The 26,643-nt window shown below is 42.8% G+C and overlaps 1 protein-coding gene across 1 annotated transcript in view; it reads right to left on the reverse strand.

The window, feature by feature from the left end:
• The window catches only part of CNTN6 (contactin 6), a 189,688-nt gene extending 167,326 nt beyond the window's left edge, over positions 1–22,362 (reverse strand). Inside the window, exon 1 of the mRNA XM_015405452.1 lies at positions 22,206–22,362. Coding sequence (XP_015260938.1) covers positions 22,206–22,347 — 142 coding nt within the window. The 5' untranslated portion in view covers positions 22,348–22,362. The remainder of the gene's footprint in view (positions 1–22,205) is intronic.
• Between the last annotated feature and the right edge of the window lie 4,281 nt (positions 22,363–26,643).

Genomic DNA, 26,643 nt, shown 5'->3' on the forward strand with positions numbered 1-26,643 from the left:
CTTTCCAGTACCCAAACCAATTATCTTGAAACACCAGTACCTGTCTTGAGTTTTTAACTGACTCTTGAGGTTTCTAAAGGTAGTTTCTAACCACACCAGACCAGAGATCTCTGCATTCTTCAGAGCTATCTCCCTATTTTACTGGGTAGTGTTAGCCTGATTGCTCTGTGTTATTAATTATAATAGGGAATTATGATCTTATAAAGTAGCAATAGGCACTAAGGGAACAACACTTGTATATACAGAGGTCCAGCTTCTTCCAGGAGATACCAGTAATAGACACGGAGGATGGAGTCAGTATAAAATGATGTCTTTTACTGAAGAAACTTCACATTCAAACAATACACAAACATACACACAATTACACAGCTTCTAGGAAAATTACATAGAGACTAGAGACTTTTGCATGAGCAGGAGATCGTTGAGGAGCAATACTTTACCTGTTCCGGGGCGTGAAGAAGCAATCCTTCAGAAAAATAGGAAGACTATGGGGGAATAGGATCGTATCCTGGCCTGCAGTGATACGTAGAAACTCTGGCTGTGCAAACTCAGAGTCGTATAGGATAGGAAAGAGAGAGCTAGAGAGATCATATGTTTGGGTGCCTTCTTTTATATGGGGGCATGATTTCGTGGGTTAGGCTGGCCACATCCCCTGTTACACCTCCTGCTAGTCCATCCCCAAAAACATGCTGATTGGTACTGGGTTCAGAGGGGAAGGGTCTAGGGGAGTGGACAATATTGAACTCTAGTAACTCTGGGCAAGGAAGTGGAACCTGATGGGATTATGACTCATGCGGCCAGAGTCATTGTAATTGATAGTCTTCCATTGTCTTCTGACTGCAGCTTCAGTTAGGTGAGACTAGGTGGGGGAGGGGGAGCGTTGCCTATGTGTGCAGGAAGAAACTCCACATGGAGTTTGAGTCTTTGTTCTCCTGCCTTGACATGGCATCTGCCTGGCTTTCAGCACTTCAAGTGGCTAGGGAGCTGGTCCATCTTACAGCAGGTAAGAGGGTAGGTAATCTCAGGAACCATGGCACATTATCTCAGGAAGGCTTTCTTCTACTGGGTATCTTCTACTTTCTTCTACTGGCATCACTTTGGGTCACCATACAATACAGTCCCTATTTGCTCGGTCCAGGTTTCTCTTGCTTATTTATTTATATTTTGATTTCTAGGCCGCCCTCCCTGTGAGTGGGCTCATGAAATTATAAATCCAATATGGTGTTACATGTGCCTTGCAGGGCAACAGTAGGGAATTTTCTCCTCTCTCTAGAAGATCTATCCCCTTTCCTTGGCCCAAATGGGAATCTTCGCCTACTTCCCAAACTTCCTTGCCAGCTTTCTCCCAGGTGAGATGCATTTCCCTTTGTCTAGGAGTTAAAATTATTTTTGCCCATAGGGAATATAATGTATAAAAAGGCTATAAGGCCGAAAGAGGACAAAAGAGAACAGTTATATCAAGAGCTTTGTCTTATTCCTGACTCCTTGGGACTGCAATAACCAGCTGGTGGTAACATTCTGGAAGACATGCTCCTAATCAGATAAATAGTTGCATTCTTTGAATTACTGCACTCATAAAATCTTTATCTATGACACCGTATTTTTGTGTTATGCAATTATTTTGTCTGTTCTATGTTTAATAGAAATTAAATATTTATTAGGAATCTTTGTCTCTTGAGCCTTGGTACAAATTAAATGTCAATACAACATCAAACAAAACTACTCTGAGGTGTAATCTTCTGATCGGATTGTAACACATCTTTGAGTTTCCTGAAGTGACCTGAAGATCAATCAAAATATTAGAGGTACAAGAAACATAGTATAGGCAGCAACCACAACAAGAGTTCCTAAATTAGAGGTCTCTCTGTCATGCTGATTTTCTGTGGGAAAGGAATTTATTTTTATGCGGCGACATTCAATCACATGAGAGGTGCTCACATGAAGTCTAAAGTGGTAGTGTCCAGACACAGATTTACCAGCACAGTTATGGCAGGCTTTCCCATAAACTCCAAAACAAACACAAATTAGATGTGAATTTGGTGGCAGCCAGGAGTAATTTACCCAAATTTATGTAGCAGGTTGGATCCTGTGATCTGTGAATGGAAGGACTGTGGGATTCCCCCCCCCCAACCCATTTCCAATCCCAGGAAAGTTAATTCCTCAGATCAGCGGATTTGAACATAGTAACAACTGCACCTGTCCGGGAGCGACCATGGGGAGAGAGAAGGGGTCAAAATCACTCTTTCTTTCTCTTCTGTAAGTGGAGCACGTCCCTCAGCCCTGGGAATAAACTTTCCCAAAATCAAAAATGTCAGGTGGGAAGAGATCCCATAACATCAGTGCTTTCCTTTGGGACTTTGTGAGATCCAAGCCTTTATTTTTCCATTTTTTTTCTCACCCATACATTGTAGTCTCACAGAAATCTTGTGAAGGAGGCTTAGCTAAAGAGGTGTACCTCAAGACAATTCAGTAAGTTTCATATCTGTGTGCATGATTTGAAACTGGGTGTTAACATCCAAACATAATTATTCTGAAGTTAAAACACCAGTCTGAGCTTCTTGGAGGAAGGATGGTATACAAATGTATCATATAAGGATAAATAAATATAAAAGAATGTGTCTTATTTTCCCTTTTCTCCAGTTCCCAATTTGCAGGCCGTTATCCTGTGTTCATCATCATCCACAGGAGCATTTACTCCAAGATAGCTTTTAAATCTAGATATAACAACATTGTCTTTCCAGAATGTGTCCATAGCCTAGTATGCTAGCATTCAGGTGAGAAGATTGTGAAGTTCAGAATATCTGATCTGATTTAACTGCGTTGATTTTCTCATTTTCTGCTTCCCAACGTATGCTACAAGTTTAAAAAAGGTTGTGACATTCTGAACAATGCTGTATTGCTTTCTGATGCTCATGCAATTTGTGTGCACTCAAAGGAAAACAACAAGATGAAGTAATCAGAGGAAAAGGGGGCTTTTACATTTGCTGAACATTTCAGAAACTCCTTTCTCCCCCCCCCTTCACATTAATTCTGCTGTTTTACAATGTCAGTCTAACTATAGTCAGATCCTATGAACTGCCAAATGTTGCAGCAGAATGTTTAGCAAAGCAGGCGAAGCATGTGGTTCTGACTATTTCCACTTATGTTTGGAACATGTCTATGCTTATCTTATATTCTAATAGCCACCCATGGCCCCCATCTGTGGGTACCTAAATCCATGGAGTGGAACCACATGGTGGCTAAAGAGATTTTCCAGCAAACTTGGGGAACTCCCTAAATTTGCAGAAAAATCTTAAATAAAAAAAATTTAGAACTTAAATTCCCCTCAAATACAATTCCGCAGACAAAACACTTTAGGAAACCACTCTAGCCAGCTGCTGCAGCAGAGGACAACGCTGGCTGCTGATCTAGGCCTGGTAGTGGTAGTGGACACCAGCAGTCACTGCAGGGTCAGCAGTGGAGGATGCTGGCAGCCACAGTGAGCCTAGCTGCCGCAGAGGATGCCAGCAGCCACTGTGGGCCCGGTTGCTGCCATGGTGTACGCCAGCAGCTGCTGTGGGCCTGGGATCAAGAGATGAGGATGCCAGCAGCTGCTCCATGCCTAAGCACAGCACCGCAGTGACAAACATCGGCAGCTGCTCTGGGTCCAAGCGCCATGGTGGCAGACATCAGCAACTGCTGCAGGCCTGAGAGGGGTAGACACTGGCTGCTGGGTTCAGTGTTGGTTGTGGGGCCTGGAGCCTCACCAGCTCAGCAATGGGGGGGTTATGGGATCCCCCCCTAATACCATGGACCATCCCTTGTTTTATTTATTTATATCATGGTTTTCTCCATGATTGGGCACCCGAAGTAGCTTTTCACATTGATTTATCCCCCTCCACTGAAGGTAGGATAGACTGAGAGATGGTGATAGGACCAAAGTCACCTGGCAGGTTTCCATGGTAGAGCCAGAATTCGAACCCAGTCACCCCAGGTTCTGGTCCAACACTTTAACCATTATTTATGCCAGAAATGTAATGGAAGATATTCTTTCCCCTCCCCATCTTCCTCCATTATTGACAGAGTGATGCAATAGCCTTAGCAGTGTACAAGTTATGCTTTGAAGAAAATGCCAGCCAGCAACAGCAAAAGCAGCAGCCTGTAATGGGTTCCAGTCCTGGTGCTGGCATGTTCTCTTGTCCAGCGCCAGAATTTATACATCTCCTGTGAGCCACAGAACCTCATAGACTGTATGACAAAGTGGATTGGATAATTTACCAGTAAATATCCTTCTATCTATCTAGTACATATTAATCTTATCCTTTCACTAAGGAGCTCAGGAGTGTGGGGTTCTCCCTTCCCCATTTTATCACAACAGCTGTTTGAGGGAAGAGAGAGAGAGAATGACTAGTCTAGGATCACCCAGCAGACTTCGTAGCAGACTAGAGATCTGAACATGCAACATTTCAGCCACTACACCATAATGGAACTTCTACTTGCTCACAAAAAGGGGGGGGGGGAGTAAATAACCAGAACTGGGTCAGCTCAGCTTTCTTCTGTGGACTAAGAATTTTTTCAATGACATTTATTTATTTATTTATTTATTTATTGTATTTGTATCCCACCCATCTATAGACACTAAGTAGGTGACAGCTAATTATCCCAAACTATTCCAATCGCCTAAGCAGATGAACTTCCTGTTCTCCAATGATCTTGTGATGCCTCAAGAGAGCTGACGCCTCCGGAGTACCAAAAAACAACAGCAACAAAGACAACCACTATAAAGGCTGCATGGTACAAAGGAATAGCTCTAGGCCTGAATAATCATGTCCCAGTGACTCACAACCTAGACAGGAGGCCATTAAATGGAGACCCTGGTGAGCCAAAGACCAGCTGCAAAGATTTAAATCCGTACCCCAGCACCCATGTGCTAAGCATGGAGCAACTAATTACTCCATTATAATCCACAGCCTAGCCTGGCTGCTTTAAATTTAGGCTATGGTGGTATGATGCCCAGCTGGGAAGCCAAGAAAATGAGGTGCTAAGCCCAACTGCACAAAATGCTACTTTCTGCAGCCTCCTGCTTTTCATCTTTCTCCAGCTCCAAGAGAGAAGGCTAGGAGATGTATAAAAGCAAACTGGAAAGACAGAGAAATTGACATCATGAGAAAGGATGTTCGACAAAGACCAAACCAGCATAGAAAATCTCAAAAGCATTTGCTGTGAGCCACAGAAACTACATGGGGTGGTGGTGGTCTTAGAAAACAACACGCCTTCAGTTATATCAAAATGTTCTAAGAATTTGATGAACTATGTTTTCTATGTTAAAAGTATGCCAAGATTTCTTTTAACCATGTAACCAATGCATATGAAGTGATACAGCATGTAGGGACTGCTGGTGAGGGATAAAACAGAAGAAAACATGTCCCCCCTTCCCCGAGAATTTAGACTGATGTATGTTAGGAGAAAATCTGACTACCAACTATACCCTTTTTGTAAACTTCAGGAAGGAAGAACGAAAGAAAGAAAGGCTGGAGGGAGGGAGGGCCAGAGAATTGGAGAAAGAATACAGTAAACTGGATGCCCACCAAAGCCTGATGAAGAAACAAACTTACATCAACCTAAGGAATCCATAGTCTCAGGCTGTGGTCGCACATACTAAATAATCCACTTTCAATCCACTTTCAGGGTACTTTCCAACTCGATTTTACTGTGTAAACTGGCAAAATCCAGTTGGAAAGTGTACTGAAAGTGGATAATTTAGTGTGTGTGACTGCAGCCTCAGTCTCCTGTCCAGCTAATCAAGAACAATAGTGTATAGATGAAACTGGTAAAATTAATTACGTTTGTATTAATTTGGTAGTTTGGACACGAACTAGGTATGCTGTGCAAATAGTCTGAAATGGTAACAATCAAAGTATGAAGTGAACAAATGACAAGGAGTGATCTGAACAATAAAGAGTGTAGTCCTCCATCTGGTCTTGTTCTGTGGGAAGTATAACCCACCACAGGTAAAAACGTCCTTGAGTAAGGAAAGTCAGCTGGACTTCACCATCAGAGTGAAGGTCAGTAGTTTGTTGTAAGTGACATTGTGCTTGAAGGGAAAATGCATTTGCAACAGAGAGGCAGCTATGAAGTGGGCTCTGGTAACCCTTGGCGCTTTGAAGCCATGAGCAAGATGAAAACTCAGCTAAGGAGGATGCATGGCTTTTGACAACTTCTTTCTTTTATCTTTTCCCTTCTGTTGTCATCGTGGGCTGCACAAAGGTAAACTTTGGCCTAAAGCTAAGCAGCTGTCTGACACTTGAACCTGTGACTCTTTGTAACCGGAGTAACAAAAAGACCTGGTCTAGGGAAGAGGTAGGAAGTGCTTCCTAGTCCAGCTCTCTGCCAATTTCTTTAAAAGAACCTGCCTTCTGGTGAATGGAGAGGCGATCAGCTGGTGTTTCAGTGACAAGTGAACGAACTGCATGTTCTCAGTGCTCTATCAGCATGCATTGGTAAAGATCTTCCCCCCCCCAGTGGTAAAACACAAAGTTATACAGAAGAAGTTTCATTTTGTGTGTGCCACTATATATACAATATGGATCTCATCACACACCTGCAACAGACAAACTACAAAGCCATATGCCAGGGCACGCAGGTCCCCGCAGCTCTTCTGATCCTTGCGTATGGATCCAAGCTTCCCCAAGCATGCCTGCTAGCATTACACCTTATTTCTGGACAAAGGGAGTGAAAATTATTAGGGGACTTGGTTGGCTTTCCTGAGGAGCAATTAGCAACAGGCTTCAATAGAGTTCTTCTCAGTGAGGAATGTTTGTGCTTACTCTGCAAGCCAGCCCACTGAAATCTCACCCTGAGATGCCAAACAAAAGTTCCTTTATTAACGACTCCAGCCCTGTTTACTACAGGAGGGAAAGCTTTTTACAATGTGGACAATTTACAAATGTGAAAGGGCTGTCTGTCTCTGGGGTATTGCTTTCCTGTGAAGCCCATTAATCTTGTATGTGAATTAAAGCCGCTTGTCAATATCTCTTGAAATTAACAAGCTAAAATCACAGTTGGTGACAGACAAGTGACTTTCATGTGGCAATGGAAGTGAACTGAGTTAAATAGGAACCATCATCCCTTCCTCTGATTAGTGATGGAGCCTGAGACAAAGTGATTTGCATGTATTAGAAGGAAACTCATTTCACATCCCTGACAAATTGGTTATTTTAAATAATATTTGGTCTTTTTACCCTCCATGAATAGTTATGAGTGGTATTTTTGTTTCACGCTTATTCTCCTTCCCAGCCTTGCTGATCCCTCACAACATCATTTCCCTCTACTGCCTATTATCTGGAAAGTATACATAGATTCTGCACCACAGTTTGATTTAACCAAGGGTTTAATAGCTATCCATCAAAGTGTACATGGGGCTACGTACTGGGGGGCATGTTTATTATATGATAACTGTGATGATAATGTGATTTTTACTTGTTTATTTAAAAAAATATACCCTGCCTTTCTCCAGGGCTAACAAAATGCTAACGTGGCAAAAATATGTAATAAATGAAAACAACATAGGCGGTCAGCATTATTGAAACACAGCTGATCAGAAATGAAATAGTTTCCTTGAACAACCTCAGTTTGATCCTCCATATTGATCCCTATACAAAAGGCTAATACAGGCCCTGTTCTCACGAGGGGTTTTGGGCCGGGTGTGGGCTGGATCGGGGCCGGAGCAAATGGGCACGATCCCACAGCAACATCTGGCCAGCGTTTCGCACCCGTCCCCGATCCAGCCCTTCCCCCGAAGAGACACATCAAAAATGAACCACCTACCTAGGTGGTTCTTTCAGGCTGCCCGCATCAAGGCCGGTCGTGGGATCGCCGGCCCGTCTTTCTGCCGGCACATCCCCGGCTCCTGCCTGAACTGCGCATGCTCAGACATGTGCAGTTCGGCAGTCTCCCATTCCCCTCCGTCCCTTCCCCCGACATCTGATCATGCCGGGGAGGGAATGCGCTGTGGCTCAGGGGATCAATGTGATCCCGCCGCGGTGTGTTTCTTTTGGTGCGGCTTTCAAAAGCCGCGCTTCAGCCCGTCCCTTTCCCCCCTCCCGTGTGGCAGGGACCACAGTTAATAAAAGGTTAAATGTTTGGAACAGAGGCCACGTGCCTCCTGGGGATGTCTGGAAAGAAGAATCAGGAGCTGGTTGCTGTAAAATGGCTGCTTGAATGTTGTCAGTTATGGCATCCAGGCCCAAATTGTGCATTTTGGAAATAACATTTGAGTTCTTCATAAGAGACTGAGATCAGTTCTTCAGAAACCTTGATAATATTTCCAAGGTTCCATTACCACAGGCCCCAGAAGCAATCTCAATAAAACAAAGCCCTCTGAAAGTCTATCAGAAAAACAAACGGACAGTGAAGGTGACTCCAAACTTTTTCTAGAAGGCCCTTCCAAAGAACTGGTCCCACGACAAAAAAGAAAAAGCTAGTCTGAAGAGAAGAGATATGCACAACAATTTAAAAGGAAGGACCATGTAGAATCCAGGGTCATGAGAGGCTTTAAAATTAAGAATCAACACCTTAAGGCTGAGTTCAGACAGGCAGTTTGCCCCGATATAGGCATGTTTCAGAAGTGTTCCACAACTGAATTAGGGCCATTCACACAGGCACATCTGTCCGGCGTTCCCCAGCTGTACTCAACCCGTCTCATAACGCTTTCCTCCCAAGTTTAAAAGATGCCAGGTGAAATAGGTATCAAACTCTGGAAAGCACAATTATCCTGTGTCTATCCCGCACCAACAAAGTGTGAATGCCTTACAGCTGTGCCTCCGGGGCAACAGTGTGAACGCTCCCTTGCGCCTCCTCCCGGTATGCTCCCACATCAGTCACTGCAGTGTGAATGGGAAAACCCAGAACAGTTTGTTCTGAGTCTTTTTTGCCATGACTTCCTCCCGCTTCAAACTGCCAGTCTGAACTCAGCCTGAATTGAGACCAGAAGTAAATCTGCAGCCATTGTAGCCGTTTCAGAGTAGGTGTTATATGTTCACAGAAGTCTTTTCCCCAGTTATTAAATAAACTGCCACATTTTATGCTAACTGAAGCATCTGAATAGTCTTGAAGGGCAGCCCCACACTCAACATGTAACAGTAGTCCAATATCATGGTCACAGTAGCAAGGATCAGCATGGTTAATCCAGAAAAGTTCAGGTAGGCAGGAGCTTTACAACAACATATAGTCGAAAGTATGTTTAGCATCAATGCCAGTTTGCTTTTCTAATAGCAAGACTTGGTTCAAGAGCACTCCTCAAGCTCTTCATATAATCTGCCAAAGATAAACGCACTCCATCTGGGATAGGGCTGCTATCTGCCTGGAGAAAAAACAAATGTCCTTTCTCTTTAATAGGGCCTTAATTGGATGTTATTTACCAGGTGATTTTATTTAACTCCATACAATTAAAAACTTCAACTGACCATTTGTACACATTAAGCCTTCATTAATGGAAAAGGACATTTTTCTCCAGGCCCGTTGGCTACCCTAGTTGACAGATCAATGCTATCATTTTCATCTTGTCTGGGACAGCTTGTTCCCCCTTAGACACAGCTTCCAACACCACTTCAAGATACCCAGAGCAGTTTCTGGAGGATTAAATGACAAATGATAGAGCAATGTGACAGTCAACCCCAAAGCTACAGATAATAACATTCAGCATCCAGACATAAATACTGAAGAATACAGATGGAAGAATTTACCTTACTGATGATTGTATGGTTGTGACAGAAAGCCAGAACAGTAAGTTATCACAGAATACAGTTGTGGTGGATTGCAAAGAAAATCAGATGTTTTTTAAAGCTGCTTGGGACAGAGAGTCAGGGAGGTCATGAGTTAATCTTCCCTGGAGACAACAGCCTATGTGATTGGCTGCTCTACTTGCTCTCTGATTGGCCAACATCAGTTGAGAGAGGAAATAAAACAGCTGATCTGGAGGAAAACAAGATCTTTTGCAAGTTGGTATTTCACAGTTTGGTCTATGTGTGAAAACTAACATCTGGATCAATAGCCAGAGGGTTTGGCTTATGAAGAGACATTTGGGAGTCAGTGGCCCCTGCCACACGGGGGGGGGGGAATATGCAGCCAAAGTGCAGCTTTTGGAAGCCGTACTAAAATAGACACGCCGCGGCGGGATCACACGCGGGATCACAGATGCTGGGGAGGAAGCCACGGTTGGGAGACTGAGGCAGCCAGCTGCACATGCATCCGCATGTGCAGTTCGGCCAGGAGCCGGGGATGCGCCAGCAGAAGGACGCGTCGGCAATCCCATGGCCGCACTTGCCGCGGCCATTCAGGTAAGACCACCTCTGTCGGTGGTTCTTTTTTGCTGCTGGGTTTCCGGGGTTAGAGATGGATTGGGGACGGGTGCGCGCCGCTTCCCAGATGTTGCGGTGAGATTGCGCCCATTTGCTGCAGCCCCGGTCCGTCCCTTTCCTGGGCCAAAACCCTCCGTGTGACTGGGACCAGTGTTTTCTGACAGGCAATAGTCAGAAAAGTACTTCTACAAAGAGAAGAAGAGAATCCCCACTGTCTTAGATATATTAAAATTCCTCTGAGGGAGAACTTTAGACTCTCAGAAAAGCTACAGAACAACCTTATAAAGGCAAAGGATACTGGAGAAGGATTTGGCAGAAGGTCTGGGTAGTCCCATACAAGCCAAATAGTAAAAGGAGTTATTGCTTCTTAGGGACAAGGAGAATAACTTCCTGCCAGTGAAAGGGGTTGGGAAGAGAACCCTGGTCTGTAATAAAGGGGAGTATCTTAGACACCTCAGGAGTTTGCGAAAAGCTGTAATTTCTAAAGAAAAACCTAGATATCTGAAAGAAGAAATCTAGAAACATCAATAAGAATTGTGTTAGTGCTGAATTACACTACTTCTAAAAAAAAGGAAGCCTTGAAATAAAACTACTAAATACACTCTCTTGAAAGTTCCAAGAATTCCATTATGTATATATTAGAAAGTTTTTTACCTTAGCAATCTCAAAACCTTGACTAGTCCTTTCATACATATATTCCTTGTCTGTTTAATAAAATCTTTATTCTGTTTTTGAAAGTTAATTTGCCTCAAGTGCCAATTCTCAAGGGTTAAAAAAAACTGGACAGCTCCTGTATTTGCAGTGGAGTTCCTGAGCTAAAGAAAAGCTTAAACTAAATATATAAACATAGGGTGGCACAGTCAAGTCTTTTATGACAAAGAATATATGTACGCTATTGTAGGGCAAGTCAGTCACTGAGGGGAACTGAAGATTTGGTGGGGAAAACCTACCAGACAGTTAGGGAGATACAGGGGTTCATCACAGCAGTCAAGGCAAGCAAGCTTACTAAGGGTACCAATTGCGCACAACTTGTGACCCACAATCTGAACGACACCCACCAAACATGTGTGACATCCCAAATGTTTGATGAATCACTTCTAGGTGAAGTCCTATAATGTATTTCTGTGATGATCTCCTCTGCCCAGCCCAGTAAATCCAACTCTGAGTCCTCAGGAGAAGAGACCAAGGAGGACCAGAGGGACCAGGAAGGGCCCAACACTGCAGTGATGCCTGCTAATAAGGTTCCAGCAGAGGCCAGGGCCCCCCTGTCAGAGCCTGCAAGGAAGACCACACCACCAGCCTCTGAAATAACCACCAGGCCTCTGCTAGGCAGGATGCAAACCTGCCCCCCCCCAGGAATGCTCTCAGTCTGCAGGAATGTCAGTAGCAGAAGTCCAAGGTGGCCCAAAGGAAGTGAAGCATTTGGCTGCATGCAACCCCATCCCAGAGCCAGGCAGTGAGAACAATAATTCTTCACAGGACCCTGGCCAAAGCACAAGGCAGCTGCAGGAACTCAGAACCTGTAAGCAGGGTGGCTGAGCCTGTTTACTTTCCAGCCTATTTGGGATGAGGCTTGGGAAGGCTGCCTTGTTGAATCAACTGTTCCACTAGGCACAAGCCTGTGTACCAGTTCCTTGTCTCAAGTTCCTGGCTGCCAGTTCCTGTTGACACTCTCAAGCCTCATTACCTAGACCTGAGGCCGCTGCTCCTGAGAAGACCTAACCAGGCCAGCTTACAGAGCTCAGGACAATTTCTATGCCAGAGTCCTGCTTGAGGTGGCTTATGATTAAAAATCAGAATATAAAACACAAGTATTAAAAAAGAAGAAGCCAATAGACTTAGGCAGCATGTAAATAGTCCATAACACAGAACAAGCCATTAAACTGCTGATAAGATAAAACTCCTAATTGAAAGTCTGGGTAAAAGATGGGTTTTAGCTTGGCTCCTAAAAGAAAGTAAAGTAGGCACCAGGTCAACTTCAAGGGTAAACATAAATGTCATGGGACCTAGCAGCAGTCGTCCAGTACTATTTTCTGGACTCAGTCAAATAAGAGTGGAACCACTGAAGCACAAGGCTCCCTACTCCCAGCCTAGCCCAGCCTCTCCAGAAGGGTACCATGTTCAATGATATCAAAAACTACTGAAAAGTCCAGGAGGATTAACAGGGATCTACTCTCCCTGTAACTCTCCTGGCAAAGATCAGTCAGGGCCTCAAAAACCAGCCTGAGTCCAGATTGAAATGGGTCTAGATAAACTGTCTCTTCCAAGACTACCTGAAACTGTATAGCCAGTAGAAATCCACTGAGTCTATACTTGGCACATAGCATGTGTTCATCTTGTTGGGTTAACAGTTGCAAGGACCTCAACTGTCATTAATTTGGTAATCGCCACATGTGAACATGTCTAAACATGTAAATTGCTCATAAACGATTCCATTCCCCCCAAAAAAAGAAACCCTGTATAGTTGTTGTTATCTGGTCCAGAATGGGTTATTCCCCTTAAACCGTTTGTTCATATTTTATTAGTTGTTGTAGATTTTCCGGGCTGTATGGCCCTGGTATTGGAATTGTAGTACCTGACGTTTTGCCAGCAGCTGTGACTGGCATCCTCAGAGGTATAACACAGAAAGAAGCATTTCAGTGTCTTGGAATAAGATACTGTGTCCTGTTTGAGTTAGGCTATGTTCAGTCACTGCTGATTTTTCAGGCTGGCCAAGTCTGCAGTGTCTTTCATGTTCTTTTATTCTTGTCTGGATGCTATGTTGTATGGTCCCGATATAAATCTGTCCACAACTGCAGGGTATACGGTATATTCCCGCAGAAGTGAGGGGGTCTCTTCTGTCTTTTGCTGATCGTAGCATCTGTTGTATTTTTCTGGTGGGTCTGAATACTGTCTGTAGGTTGTGTTTTTTCATAAGTTTTCCCATCTGATCAGTGATTCCTTTGATATATGGCAAAAACACTAGAAAACATATACTGCTGGACAACACATCCAATTGCCATGTCAGATTACACAGGGAAGCCATTGAAATCCATAAACATAAACACAATTTCAACAGGAAGGGAGTTTAAAAATAAATAGGGCATGGATTCCAGTCCTGAAAAATACAAAATGCTCTACATCTCAGAACAGCACTCCAGATAAGATTAGAATTTCAATAGCCAATTCATATGGAAAAGAACCTCCTCAGGAAAGCTCCTCCATTAGCATGTCACAGCCTGGGAAACTCCTACAGGATAGTGACTCAGCCCTACCCCACCTTCTTGAGTAGATATAAATTACCTGCCTACCATTTTTCTTCTCACATTGACACAGAGAGTACTCCATCTTTCTGTGTTACACCTCTGAGGATGCCAGTCACAGGCTAGCTGCTGGCGAAATATCAGGAACTACATTTCCAAGACCATGGCCATATAGCCCAGAGAATCTACAACAACTAATGAACTCCGGCCGTGAAAGCCTTTGACAACATATTGTTTATATTTTGTGCTTCTACTTAAATCAGAATAATGGATACATTTCCTAGTACTCTAATGAATTTTGAATACTTTAAAGCAGTTAAGTGTGAGTTATGTAGCTGTAATTCATAACAGGCCTTCATTATGCAGAACTTATTAACAGGCATGAAGATGGAGCCTCTCAACTGCATCTCAGTCTCAGGGGAGGAAGCACCCTTTCACTTTAAAAGTTTGAAATAGTTCCAGGCACTTTTCTTTTGGGCATGAGCTGACGTCAGCCACGCGTGGCTACTATTTCTGGCAGTGAGATTACAGAACCTAAACTGTTCTCTTTTTACTTGCTCTGTGATATTTTTTTGAAATCTATTATCCTACATAACCAAGGAGATTACATTAAACCAGTAGGCTTCTAGACACAGGCAGGCAATGGACAATGTCACAGTCATATTCAAGGGGAAACGCCAACAGCACACAATACACACGTGTGAGTAAAAGCTTCAAGCATGCCTAATTTAACACCTTGGCTCTTGAAAATAGTCATTGTGCTTTATGTATGCACAATAGTTCAATAAGACTCATTTTAAGATTAGCTATGAATTACACATTCTACTACCTATAAATCTGTCTCTCAGACTGAGATTTAGGGATACAGAATTGTCCATGGTCTTACAATGTATCTTTCCTCCTACAATGTTCTATTATTTGGATGAACATGATTTTTATTTTTGCCAGATGCAAGCAATGTATAGATTAGTGTATGCAACTTATCCATTTTTGATATTTGTTCTGGGTTTTGTACTTTGAGTCATCAGTGCTCTAAGAAGAAATCCAAGTTTATTTTTATCCAAGTAGAATTCCCATCATCCTACAGTGTGAGATGCTTAAACTGTTACCTTAACTTTGCAGAGTAAAGTATGAGACTATTGTAGGGAGAGGAGTCAGTGAAGCTTGTGCAGTTCAGCCAGTCAGAGGGAGCATCAAGGAAGGGCATTTAAGGCCAAGAACCTTTTTTGTACCCTTCCCCCTCTACAATGCATCCTCCAGACTTGCATGGCTATTAGTCCACATGGGTCACACAACCCCAGAAATAAATCTTCCTGGGGTGACTAGAACACTCTGGGAGGGGGTAAACTGGGAACGTCTGTGATAAACTATCAGTGCCTTCTTCCTGGGATCAGTGGATTAAATCCATAGTCATTACAAAAGGTGTGGGAATGTAAAACATTATCTGTCTGGTGTCTTTAAATCAATAGATTTGGCACCGTAAGAGAAGTGCCCTGTGCCGGGTACCCACCCACCTTGTGTTGTTGTTTTTTAAGTGGAGACACACACAAAAAGAGGGCTTCTGAAGTAGATTTTAGCTTACAAACATTCATGATTCTCAACAAGGTGTCTTCAGTTGTGTCACAGATGTTGCCTTGTAACCCAGAGGAAGAGATCAGTGTTTCTTACATGGCACTTCAATGTTACTGCACTACAGGGGATCATAATTGTGATCCTAGTTGCATTATGTAATCATTCAGGAGCTTCTTCAAATGATCTTCAGTGCATATTTGTTGTCTGTTTTGAAAGACATTATTAACCTTCCCATGAAATTTATATCAAAACTAATCCCACATTGTCTATAATCCATCAGTTTAAAGTCTACAGCACATGAGGGAATAATATTGCAAACAACAGGGATGATTGCCTTAGATTTCCCTAACCCACAGGACAAAATGCAGCTAAATGTCCTGAAAGTGATTTTAGTTATCTGTCTAGGATACCTCCAACTCCCAATATGTTTGTATGCCACCCAAGATGAAATAAAGAGGCAGACACAGGTGCTGGATTTAAATATTGGGCCACTTTATTAACTGACAAACTTAACTGGAACCAACAGCAAGGGCAAAACAGTTCAGCGGTATGGTTAAGGCCAGGGGTCAAAGACCCTTTCCTTAACTTCAACATAGGGTGAGCCACCCTACCTCAGGCCGGAGCCATCAGCAGTGGCTCCCGCCCAGCTGGTTAGCCATTGCAGGACAACCCCATAGCCCAACCCCCGAGAGCTAGGCTCAAAGGGAGGACCCAAACGGGGTGGTCTCAAAGGCAGTCTTGTTTTCCACGCCCCGTGCCGCAAGGCACAAAGGCTGTACTGACAAGACCCCTTCAACCCAAATAAATGGGTGTCAGCTGGTGCCCACCGTACCACAACCTATATACTGCCTAGAACCCTACCAACCCAATTGACCAACCTACTAACCAGCCCACCCTTGTAAACACCTTCACTACTGCTGCAGTACAGGGTAGGCAGAAACACCCCCTCCACTTGCCAATCAGGAAGGGGCAAAAAATTCCTACCCGGCCCCCATAAACTGGGTGACCAGCCAACGCCTGTACTAAGAACAGGGTGGGAGGGTGGGCTGACACCTCAGCGAGACTGCTGCCTGAGCAAGGAGGGATCAGACTTATATATCCTCCAGCCCCTCCTATCTGAGATGCCCATATGGGCGCATAGGCGCCCGAAACTACTGCCTGCCTCATTCATCCAAGCAGCAAATTTGTTCCACCAGCCCAACAGCCATACTGGCCGAGGGCTGGTGATCCAGATTGTGTAAAATAAGTAGAACTTGGTACCACTGTAGTCTTCCTTCTTACCACAGAGAATACATGAGCTGTTTTCAATGATTGCTTCCCAGTCTATTGCACTAACAACACTATTGTAGTACCTAGTTACAACTTAAATAGTTATGAGAGCCAAAGAAAAAGGGAATAATCATGTAAGGGATGCTATTCAAAGATGATGCATGATTAAAGATAACAAAGAGAGAAATTTACTAGAAGCCTGTGAGTAAAAAAAAGTAATGATCCACAGAAGTATTTCTCTCTCCAGCAAAGAGGTTTCTAAAGGACTATCCAGAGAAGAAAGGTGATCATATCCACTGTCCTAAGGGCTTCTTGGCTAAGCATCTGTTCTGAGACAAAAAACACTAAGGAAAGCTTTCAAAAAAGTTCACTTCTTTAGCCCCTGACAAACAGCCATTTATGATTACTTTCTCTGTGTGACAGTCACTGCAACTTAGCACTTCCCAAACAACTTGGGTAATGGCAGAAGTCCTGGTTCACCTGACAGGGGTCTACAATTCTATCCCATTGCCAGCACCACCCTTCCAAATCAGGATAGACACACACACACACAGAGAGAGAGAGAGAGAGAGAGAGAGAGAGAGAGAGAGAGATTGGATTTATACTCCGCCCTTCACTTGGAGTCTCAGAGCAGCTTACAAACTCTTTTCCCTTCCCCTCCCCACAACAGACACCCTTTGAGGTAGGTGGGGCTGAGAGAACTCTGACACAAACTGCTCTTTTTCAAGGACAGCTGTGCCAGAGCTTGTGACTGACCCAAGGTTACATCAACAGGTGCAAGTGGAGGAGTGGGGAATCAAACCCAGTTCTCCCAGATTAGAGTCCGCACACTTAACCACTACACCAAACTGGTAGTGCTGGCATGGCAAGAAAATGCATTATAGGCTCCTTCCTTGTGGATAGGGGGTCCAATATTCCTTTACTGGAGTATGAAGAAGCCATAATACAAAGGTAATGTCAGAACACACCTGAGGCTTGATTGAAATTTACAGCATATTATAAAAATAAATCGTTGTAGTAAATGTCATCCCGAGGCATGCTTTTTCCCCCGGTTCCAATTTTTAAAGTAGTTATGACAGGCTCCTATAAATTAACCGAGGGTGTAAGGACCCTGCCCCTCCTCCAGCTGAGATCCCCTTGGTTAGTGGGGTCACCCTCTTATTCTGGACTTAGTTGTTTAAATAGGCACCCCCTTTTACAGCCTAAATGCCAAGGGGGTCTGAAACTTGTAGAGTCTCATAAAGTTCAGCCATGATATTAGAAATTCTGGGGGATAGGAAGGAAAGGATGTGCTGGCATCACAGACTGATTAAGTGCAATGTCCCCCCAGCTCAGGGTTCTCGATAACAATAAAGACTTCATTTCATTCTCAATAACAAAAGACTTTCCAAAGCTGGAATGTCCTGGCATATCTGAACAACCCTGTAAATACATTGCAGGCTCCCTTTTTTCCTCCTCCCTCTGCACCTTGGACCTCTCCAGACCTCAAGCCCAGGACTTCAAGTAGTACGTCCCTTTTCTAAAAGTTCCCCGTTTCCTCCCTCCTTCCTTATATACGAGTGCCCTCTTCATGTTGTTGTTGTGTGTAGTTGCTTAGGGAATTAGTTCTCATGGGCCTAATGTAGGTTCTTCACATTATTACTTCTTTTACTCTATTTTGTATACAGTAAACCTATTTGTTTGTGCTTAACCCTTCCAAGGTTAAAAAAAATGACTATACTACTTTGGACCCTAAATTACAGCAAAATTAATGGGAACCTGAAGTTCTCTCAATCATGGCAGCAGGTACTATGAAAAAAAATCAGGCCTCAAGACTAACTTCCTTCAGCAAAAAAAAGAGAATAAAATTTGGAATCAGGGTCAAAATACCCCTAATTGAAAACATCAAAACCCCACAAAAACATAAATGGGATCAAATTGACCCCGCCATTTTTTTAAAACATAAAACACATTTGGGAACCTGTACAATTTAAGAATGCAACTATTTTTAACTGTTACAGTATTGAAACTTAACATAAAAGTGCAATGTGGAACAACAGATAACAAAAAAATGAGTTAACAAGTGACACAGGTAGAATGTTTTAAAATAAAATACAGTACAGTTAGAACTTTTACAAATGTGCACTTTTATGTCTTGAAAACTGCCTATTTGCATGCATTGGATAGCAAAACTGCATGCTATAAGCAGACAAAATGTGCACTGTGAGGTACGTTTTTGTGGTGAGGAAGTTATATGGAAATATAACAAACAAGATTTGTATCTATGTATCTATATAGATATATATTTATATATCTATATATACACAGGTTGTTTTAAAATACCAGTTCAGCAGCACAGATCTCCAGACAGTCCAGGAGAAGCCTGGCCCAGGCACTTAAATGTGAGCTTCAGAGTGTGATTTGAAACTCCTTTAGCAGTTGTGGTTACTAACAGGTCTTTCACTGTCTGTCCACCAGGTTGGATCCTTACACACACACACACACACACACACACACACACACAGGATTCCACCTGCACTAGCATGCCCTTTCCCAACTGCCAACCTAAATGGTACAAGCTCTGCTCATCACTAGAGACAGGCATCACAACCAGGTACTCTGTCCTCTCCCAGAGGTTAAACCACTCTGCCACACTACAAGGCAAAACTACCCTTTAACTTGTCTGCTCTCTTGATGAGGCAGATCTAAACTGACATCTGAGACGTTTTCCTTCTCTGAAAGGTGGTTGGATGATGGAGCAGAACTCCAATAGGCTCAGGAATGAAACAGCTGGTTGGCTGTTCTTCCTTTCAGGGACTGGATGGACAGCCTTCTGTCACAGTAGTTTCCTTCCTAACCATGATAACCAATGACATGCACACAAAATGCACATACGTTGACTGTATAGGCCTCCTCTGCATGAGATCCTGAATGAAAAAATATTACCACCACTTTGCACTGGTCTACATATTATAATTACCATCACCATGGAAACTGACTTTTCTGTTATGAGTTTTCCGCAACCCTGCTGTAATATTTAACAGCTCTGACTGTGTGAACTGTGGTCATCATATAATGTGCTTAGAGGCAAATATTGGCAAGGCTGTTAGAATGAGAGAGGGGGAAATTCAGTACTGGACAGCTCCAACCGACAGAGTATTGCAAAACTCCACTTGGGACCCCGGAAGCATTGACTGTTAGTCAAGCTATGTTGTGGGTGTCATCTACTGTCCTGACGGGAGTTTAAAGAAACTCTCCATACAGTAGGCAAAGTCATTAAGACCGGAGAACCACCTTCAACTGAAACAAAATATGAAGGCTAGGAAAAACTCTAAGTCTCTTTTAGAAAATCTAAAGTGTTGCATAAAGACTAGCAAAGTTTCTTAGGAATTTTTGGTGTAGTAGTTAGGACCGTGGACTCTAATCTGGGAGAACTGTGTTTGATCCACCACTCCTCCACTTGCAGCTGCTGGTGTGACCTTGGGCCATTCACAAATTCTTTCAGAGCTGCTCTCTCAAGGGCAGTTCTCTCAGAATTCTCTCAGCCCCATCTATCTCATAGGGTGTCTGCTGTGGGGAGGGGAAGGGAAAAGGATTGTAAGCCACTCTGAGATTCCTTTGGGTAGTGAAGGGTGGGTATAAATCCATTCTCTTCCTCTCTCTCTCTCTTCTTTATATCCACATGAAAATGGGTGAAGCACCAGCCTTGTGACTTGTGATACAGTGTCCCAAGGCTGAGGAGTGGAAATCCTTTCCCTGTGGCCTGGGATACTCTGTGATGAAATTAGCTATCTGCATTCTATGGTAAAAGGAGTCTTAGTAGAGGTGGAAGGTGAAGTTTGGCTATGGAGGAGGAGGCAGGACATGATGTGCCAGAGGTCTTAAGCTGCAGTAAATGGGAGAAGCCTTGCTTGAGGGCACAGCAAATAGGTGAGCCAAAAGGCTGGGAAATTATTTCTTTAACTGGAAATACACCCTTCTCTGAGAAGGGGAATCAGAGAAGAGGAAAAGAGGAACTTCACCTCCCTCATATTGGTACTTCAGGAGTACTTGAGGGCATAGTAGACCCAAGGACTAGCAGAAGGAGCCTTCATCTTAATAGAAGGAGGACAATGGAGAGGAAAGGGGGGTAAAATAACCCTAATGGAGAAAAAATGCCTTACCTAAAGGGCTCACATTCAAATAGAGAGTCTCTAACTCAGTCATAGTCCTGTGTTCACAAACATGGGCCCTAGAGATGTCAGCTTCCCCCTCCTAAAAGTGACAATTACAGTCCCTGAGCTTTTGTCATATAATAAAGCAGAGCAAAAATGTCACTAAGAGATTGTTGGTGTTCTGTAGTAAAGAGTATCTATAAATCAACCCACCTATTGACACACAAAAATGAGATGGCCTTTGAAACTACAGATGATCAGAATTAAACACCTTATTGTAATATCCTAAGCAAGAACCTGAGGGGGTGGAGATTTCCCCTGACCTAACATAGAAGTCAGCATGCTCAGAAATTCAATAGGAAACAGGTATCAACCATAGTAGGAATAGGCTAAAATGTTCATCTTTACACAAAATGTGTCTATGAACCACCCATAACCTTTGTTGTCTCCTTTGCATGACCTCCATGACAACAGATTTGCAATAGGAATGGAAAGGGATTAATAATTAATACCTCTACTGATGTCTGAAACAGCTACAGAAGGCTGGCTTTAGAAATATCTTTTATTAATGAGCATTAAAAACAATTGCTCTCTTAGTGCAGCAGCAAGCCCAGACCTTTATACGGGGGTGGGGGAAGAAAAGAAGGAAAACATGCAGCTTTTCCCAAGAAGCCTTCAAAGAAAAAAATTCACACAAGCACCTGTCAAAAACATGGGGATACTAACAATGCAATCCTAAACACAGTTACACCCTTCTAAATCCATTGACATCAAAGAGCTTAGAAGAGGGTTCCTCTGTTTAGTGTTGCAGTGGAAGTCAGAGGCAATGATCGACAGGCCAAAGTTCCTTCTCATTACTCTGGAAATGGAACTTCAGAAGAACATGGGGCTTTCACAGTGACAAGCGAGAAAGCCTGGGTTCCATAAGTGAAGTGTAGTTTGTTACCAATGCTTTTATTATTATGATTACCTGGCCTCTGACCCACTGGGTTCGGTTTGCAGGAAATGAATTGGCTTTTTCCTTTACAGGTTCTGCAACCCAGTAAAAAAAAGAACAAGGTGGGGAAAAACAGATCTTATTATTGGTTTCAAGGGATTCACACACACACACAGCTGTACTTAAGGGGCAGCTGCATAGGTAAGGTGCGTACAACAAAGCCATGCCAATTACAAAGCAAATACAAGGAGGTGTAGATGTCTGTTAATGTAACTAAATGTCAGTAAGGTAATTATGGTGTGTGACATTTCTGCGACTCTGCTGGACATCATTATACTTTTGCAATTATTTCATTTCCAACCTACAGCTGGGTATGGAACAGACAAACTGGCAAATAGGAACTTGACCATGAACAATGTCCCCCACACACAAAAAAGGTAGTAGTGGGTCTATTAAACACAAAGTAATTGTATTCATCTTTCTTGACCTTTTCTGTCATCTGTAGATAATTATTACACATTGCAAGGACCATGGACATCAGCTTCATTATTGTTGTTTACAGGAAAAGGCATTGGGATTGAACGTGAAAAAGGTAAATAATGATGACCATTTCACGGCAAATTTCATTGATATTTTAATTACCTCATAAATTGGTTTCAGAACACAAAATAATTGAAAATAGAAGATAAATAAAACATGAGATTCCAACACTCACATGCAAACTGCAGGTTTGCTTTTCTGCTGAGAATGGTTCCAAATGAATTTGTGGCCAAACACTGGTAGGTTCCAATATCCAGGTTTTTGTCTGGGTTATTGATTGCCAGGCTGCCTCCAACCAGCTTGTAGTGATAATTCATGGTAAGATCAATATCTGTGCCATTTTGCTTCCACCTTTGAGGGGAGAAAAATCAAATTATGCTTATAATTTACAGGGTCTTTTCAGCTCTATTTTAAATAGCGTGCTGTAACATACCTGCGATAATAAAAGCATGGTTAAAATATTAGAATATCATACCATATTTCACAGCAGACTGATTTTTATATCCATCTTGTAAATTCTACTGTAGATTTTACTGTTTGAAAAAAAATCCCTTTTTAATGGTATATCCTAGGCAAGCATCCAAATGTCTCCAAAAATAATTATAACTTATTCATACGAACTAAGCCATACATCCAAATGGCATTATAGATGATGGTGTGACTGCAGATTGTTAGATTGTGTATATATGTGTGTGTGTGTACAAACAGACACACACATGACACAGAGAGAGAAAACCTGAAAATATTTCATGGCCTTTGCAAGTGATGTAATACATTTGCTTATGGCTATACTTTTAGAGATATAAATCAGAACAGATTATACTTCAAAGGACAGGAAGAAAGCAGAAAGGGGATGTTTATACTACTAGTTTGAGATTGATAATGTAATAATGGTAACACTGTTATTTTAAAACATGATTTGTTTCTGTTAGCCAGTAAAGGAGAAAATGAATCGTGTCTGCAACATATCTCAGCTATTTACAAATGTCAAAATAAATTGTGTTTTATAGGTAATCATATTTGCTACAGTAATAGAAAACTCTTGTGAATTAACTGTTTGTTGTATTAAATCTGGAAACTCATTACTTGTACCCTGCACTACTAAAGTTTGTGGGTTGAATACAACCAGCTTTTCAGCAGAAAGGGGGGTTAATTATTACCATCTGGAGGCCAAAAATCCATTTTAAAGAAGGGTATAGCGTACTCTACCCACTGACATGATAGTCATTTGGGAAGCTTCCAGAAGTCTCCATATCCAAACTTCTCTATGGATTTTGCAATTCCATTGATTACGTTTCTGAAGCAAACTCTATACGTTGGGAATATGCCATTATTCTGATTTTTTTTTAATTCTAAATTGCATGATCTGTGCAGAACTTTCCATTTTTCAGTTTACTTGCAATATTTGCCCTGTCATGATCCTTGCTCTTGAGAGGGAGAGAAGGTTAGCTTTCCTTTGGTTTCTCCCTTCCAGTTTCAGAGTCTAACCAAGCCATTCTAAGATAAGTTACATTCTGTCAAGGGATAGTGACAGGTTATGCAAGAGCAAAACACAAAATGCTGGGGAGTAAATCCTCATTGCCTAGAGTAAAGAGCCATCATTAGCTTTTCTGACTAACCCTCCAGCTAGGAAACCAAGGGGCAGTCTCTCCAGCCCTACTGGGTATTGATCAAGAAACCAACCCTACAAGGTAGGGCACTTACAAGTTGAGTCTTAGAAACAATTACTGTGTTAGCTGTAGCCAATGTAGGCCAAGGTATTGGGTTTAGACTGAAGCCCCAAAACCCAAATAACACCACAGAAGTATAATTAATAAGATTTATTAAAAGAAATGAGCAAAGAGCAGGGGTCATTTCGTAGAAAAAGAGCTAGGGAAACTCATTAGCATAACTCATTAGCATATGCCACACCCCCTGACATCAGGGGCCCGGCGGTGGACCTGCAAGGCCAGCGGGAGTGCGAGGAAGCCCTGCCAAGGCCCTCCCTGGCCCCAGGCAGGCAGGGGTGGGGAGAGGCGGGGAGGAAGCAACTTACCCCTCCCTATTCTCCTGCCTCCTCCTGGCTGAATGAGGGCTGGAAGCGGGGCGGCTGGAAGCAGGGGGCGGGGCTTCATCATGTGCCCTGCCCCCCCTGCACCTCATCCGGGGGAACTGCGTTCCCCCGCGTTCCCCCCCAAAAAATGACCTCTGGCAAAGAGTATACAAATATAAGAATATTGCAAAACAAGGAAAGAAAATAATAAATTCTAACTAACCTAAAATTCTAATGCAGGCTTTGCTTTCATTTACAAAACAAGGAAAGAAAATAATAAATTCTAGCTAACCTAAAATACTAATGCAGGCTTTGGTCCTCTGACCCAGATGTTACCTGACCAGACACGGAGTCCAGATTAAGTTTCAAAGTCCAAAATCCTACAGCAAGTATTCCAGTGATGCAAGGCCCAACCTAGTCAAATATGGCTAGAAGCAGCAAAAGGATCCAAAAGACCTGAGACTCCAAAGTAGAATGAAAGATCTTCCTTTATGCCCCACTGTCCACAACTGGCAGGACTAAAGCAGTGGCTCAAGTGGTTAAGATGCTGAACTGCAGGCTGTGGAAGGTCAGTAGTTCAGCAGTTCGAGACCCGGGTGCCGCATGATGGAGTGAGCTCCCATCTCTAGTTCCAGCTCCTGCCAACCTAGCAGTTCGAAAGCAAGAAATTGCAAGTAGATAAATAGGTACCACTTCGGTGGGAAGGTGACAGCGTTCCGTGTACCTTGGTGTTTAGTCGTGCCGGCCACATGACCACGGAAACGTCTTCGGACAGCGCTGGCTCTTCCGCTTTGAAACGGAGATGAGCACCGCAACCCTAGAGTCGGATTCGACTGGCTTTCAAGCAAGGGAACTGGCATGATACTCTTTGGCCAATCAAGTGTGCTACCAAGACACATGCCACATACTTCTGTGGCTAATAAGTGCTCAGAGTCAAGCAACTCATCCTCACCCAGGGTTCTTTGCACTCATGAGATGGAATACAAGTGCAAACTCTCTTGGTCTTGGCCTCTGGAGATCAGTTGTAATTCTGGTGGAACACCAGGTCCTACCTGGAAGGTGGCAGCCCTATCTATAAGCTTATTTCAGTCCTTCCTTCTTGCTCTTTGGCCTCTGGCTTCTCTTGTTTATATTCAGTACTCCCTCTCAGAACTTAACTAATCAGTGAGACTGTAAAATATTTTGGGGTGCCGGGGGGGGGGGGAGAGCAGTCTAAAACTGCTTAAATAAATATATTATTTTATTTTTTACTACATAACCTGAAAATTATGAGGGGTGGAATTTAAAGCACAGTAAAATGAGATGGGGGAAATCTTATCCATAATTTTAACTTCCAAACAGCCATAATAATTTGACTGATTTATTTATATAGGTTTTTATCCCTCCCCCAGAATGGGGTCCAGGGCCACTAGCAACATGACAGTACAAAAACAATAATAAAACTATAATTTCAATAAAATCCAATTAAAACTCATTGCACAGCTTTTGGCATTAAAAAAAATCAACAGTGTTGATGGTAGATCCCACTGAAATTACATTAGTGGAATGCCTGGTAGCAGAACTGTGTCTTATATGCCTTGTGGAATGCAGGCAAGTCCTGCAGGGCATGAGTCTCTTCAGACAAAGCATTCCACCAGGTCAGGGTCATGATGGAAAAGGTTCTTGCCCTTGTTACACTCAGTTGGGCAACTTGAGGGCCAGGCTCCACCAAAAGCTCACCTGCAGCAGAATGAAGACACCTTGGAGGGGGTCAGAATGGGAGAGGTGGTCCTTTAGGTACGATGGTCCCAGACCATTTAGGACTTTAAAGGCTAATGCTGGCACCTTGAATTTGACCTGGAGACCATTTGAAAGCCAGTGCAATTGCTGAAAAATGGGCTGGATATGTGCAACCCACAGTGAATTGGTCAACAGCCTAGCAGCCATATTCTGAATAACCTGAAGTTTCCAAAGTGCCTTCAAGGGTAGCCCTGCATAGAGATAATAGCAGTAATCTATTCTGGAGGTTACCATTGCACAAATCATAGTGGCAAGGTCACATCTGGACAACTAGGGGGACAACTGGCCATCTTCATTAGTAATGGTTCTTTGGCTGATTACAAGGTCATTAGGATTTCTAGAACTTTGGAGAATTCTTTCTTGAGACATCTGAAGGTCCAGAAACCCTAATGACATTGAGACTGTTGACACAAACAGTGCATTGAAAACAAAACATCAATAGGGATTCTGTCTTTTGCATCGATTGCAAAATAGCTGACAAGAGCTGCCCAGTGTACAAAGCATCTTTATACAATTATTAGTTATGTGGGTTGATATTCATGTACAATAAAAGAAAAAGATCTCAGCAAAGAAAAAGAGTAATGGTAGGGAGCAGGGAGAGGGAGAGAAATAGTAGGGAGCTACATGCATCAAACGGTGAGTGCAGATTGATCAAATATCTGATCAATTTGATTACATAGACTGCAGTGATAAATTATTTAGGTGGCTTTTTTTTAAAAAAGAACATTCCTTCTGCTTTATGCTGTAACATTAAGCCATTTGAAGCTGTCTGCAACACGTTGCTCTTACTGGCTGTTATTGA

This window comes from Gekko japonicus, unplaced genomic scaffold, assembly GCF_001447785.1.
Source record: "Gekko japonicus isolate JY-2015 unplaced genomic scaffold, Gekko_japonicus_V1.1 scaffold1778, whole genome shotgun sequence".
Taxonomy (NCBI): Eukaryota; Metazoa; Chordata; class Lepidosauria; order Squamata; family Gekkonidae; genus Gekko; species Gekko japonicus.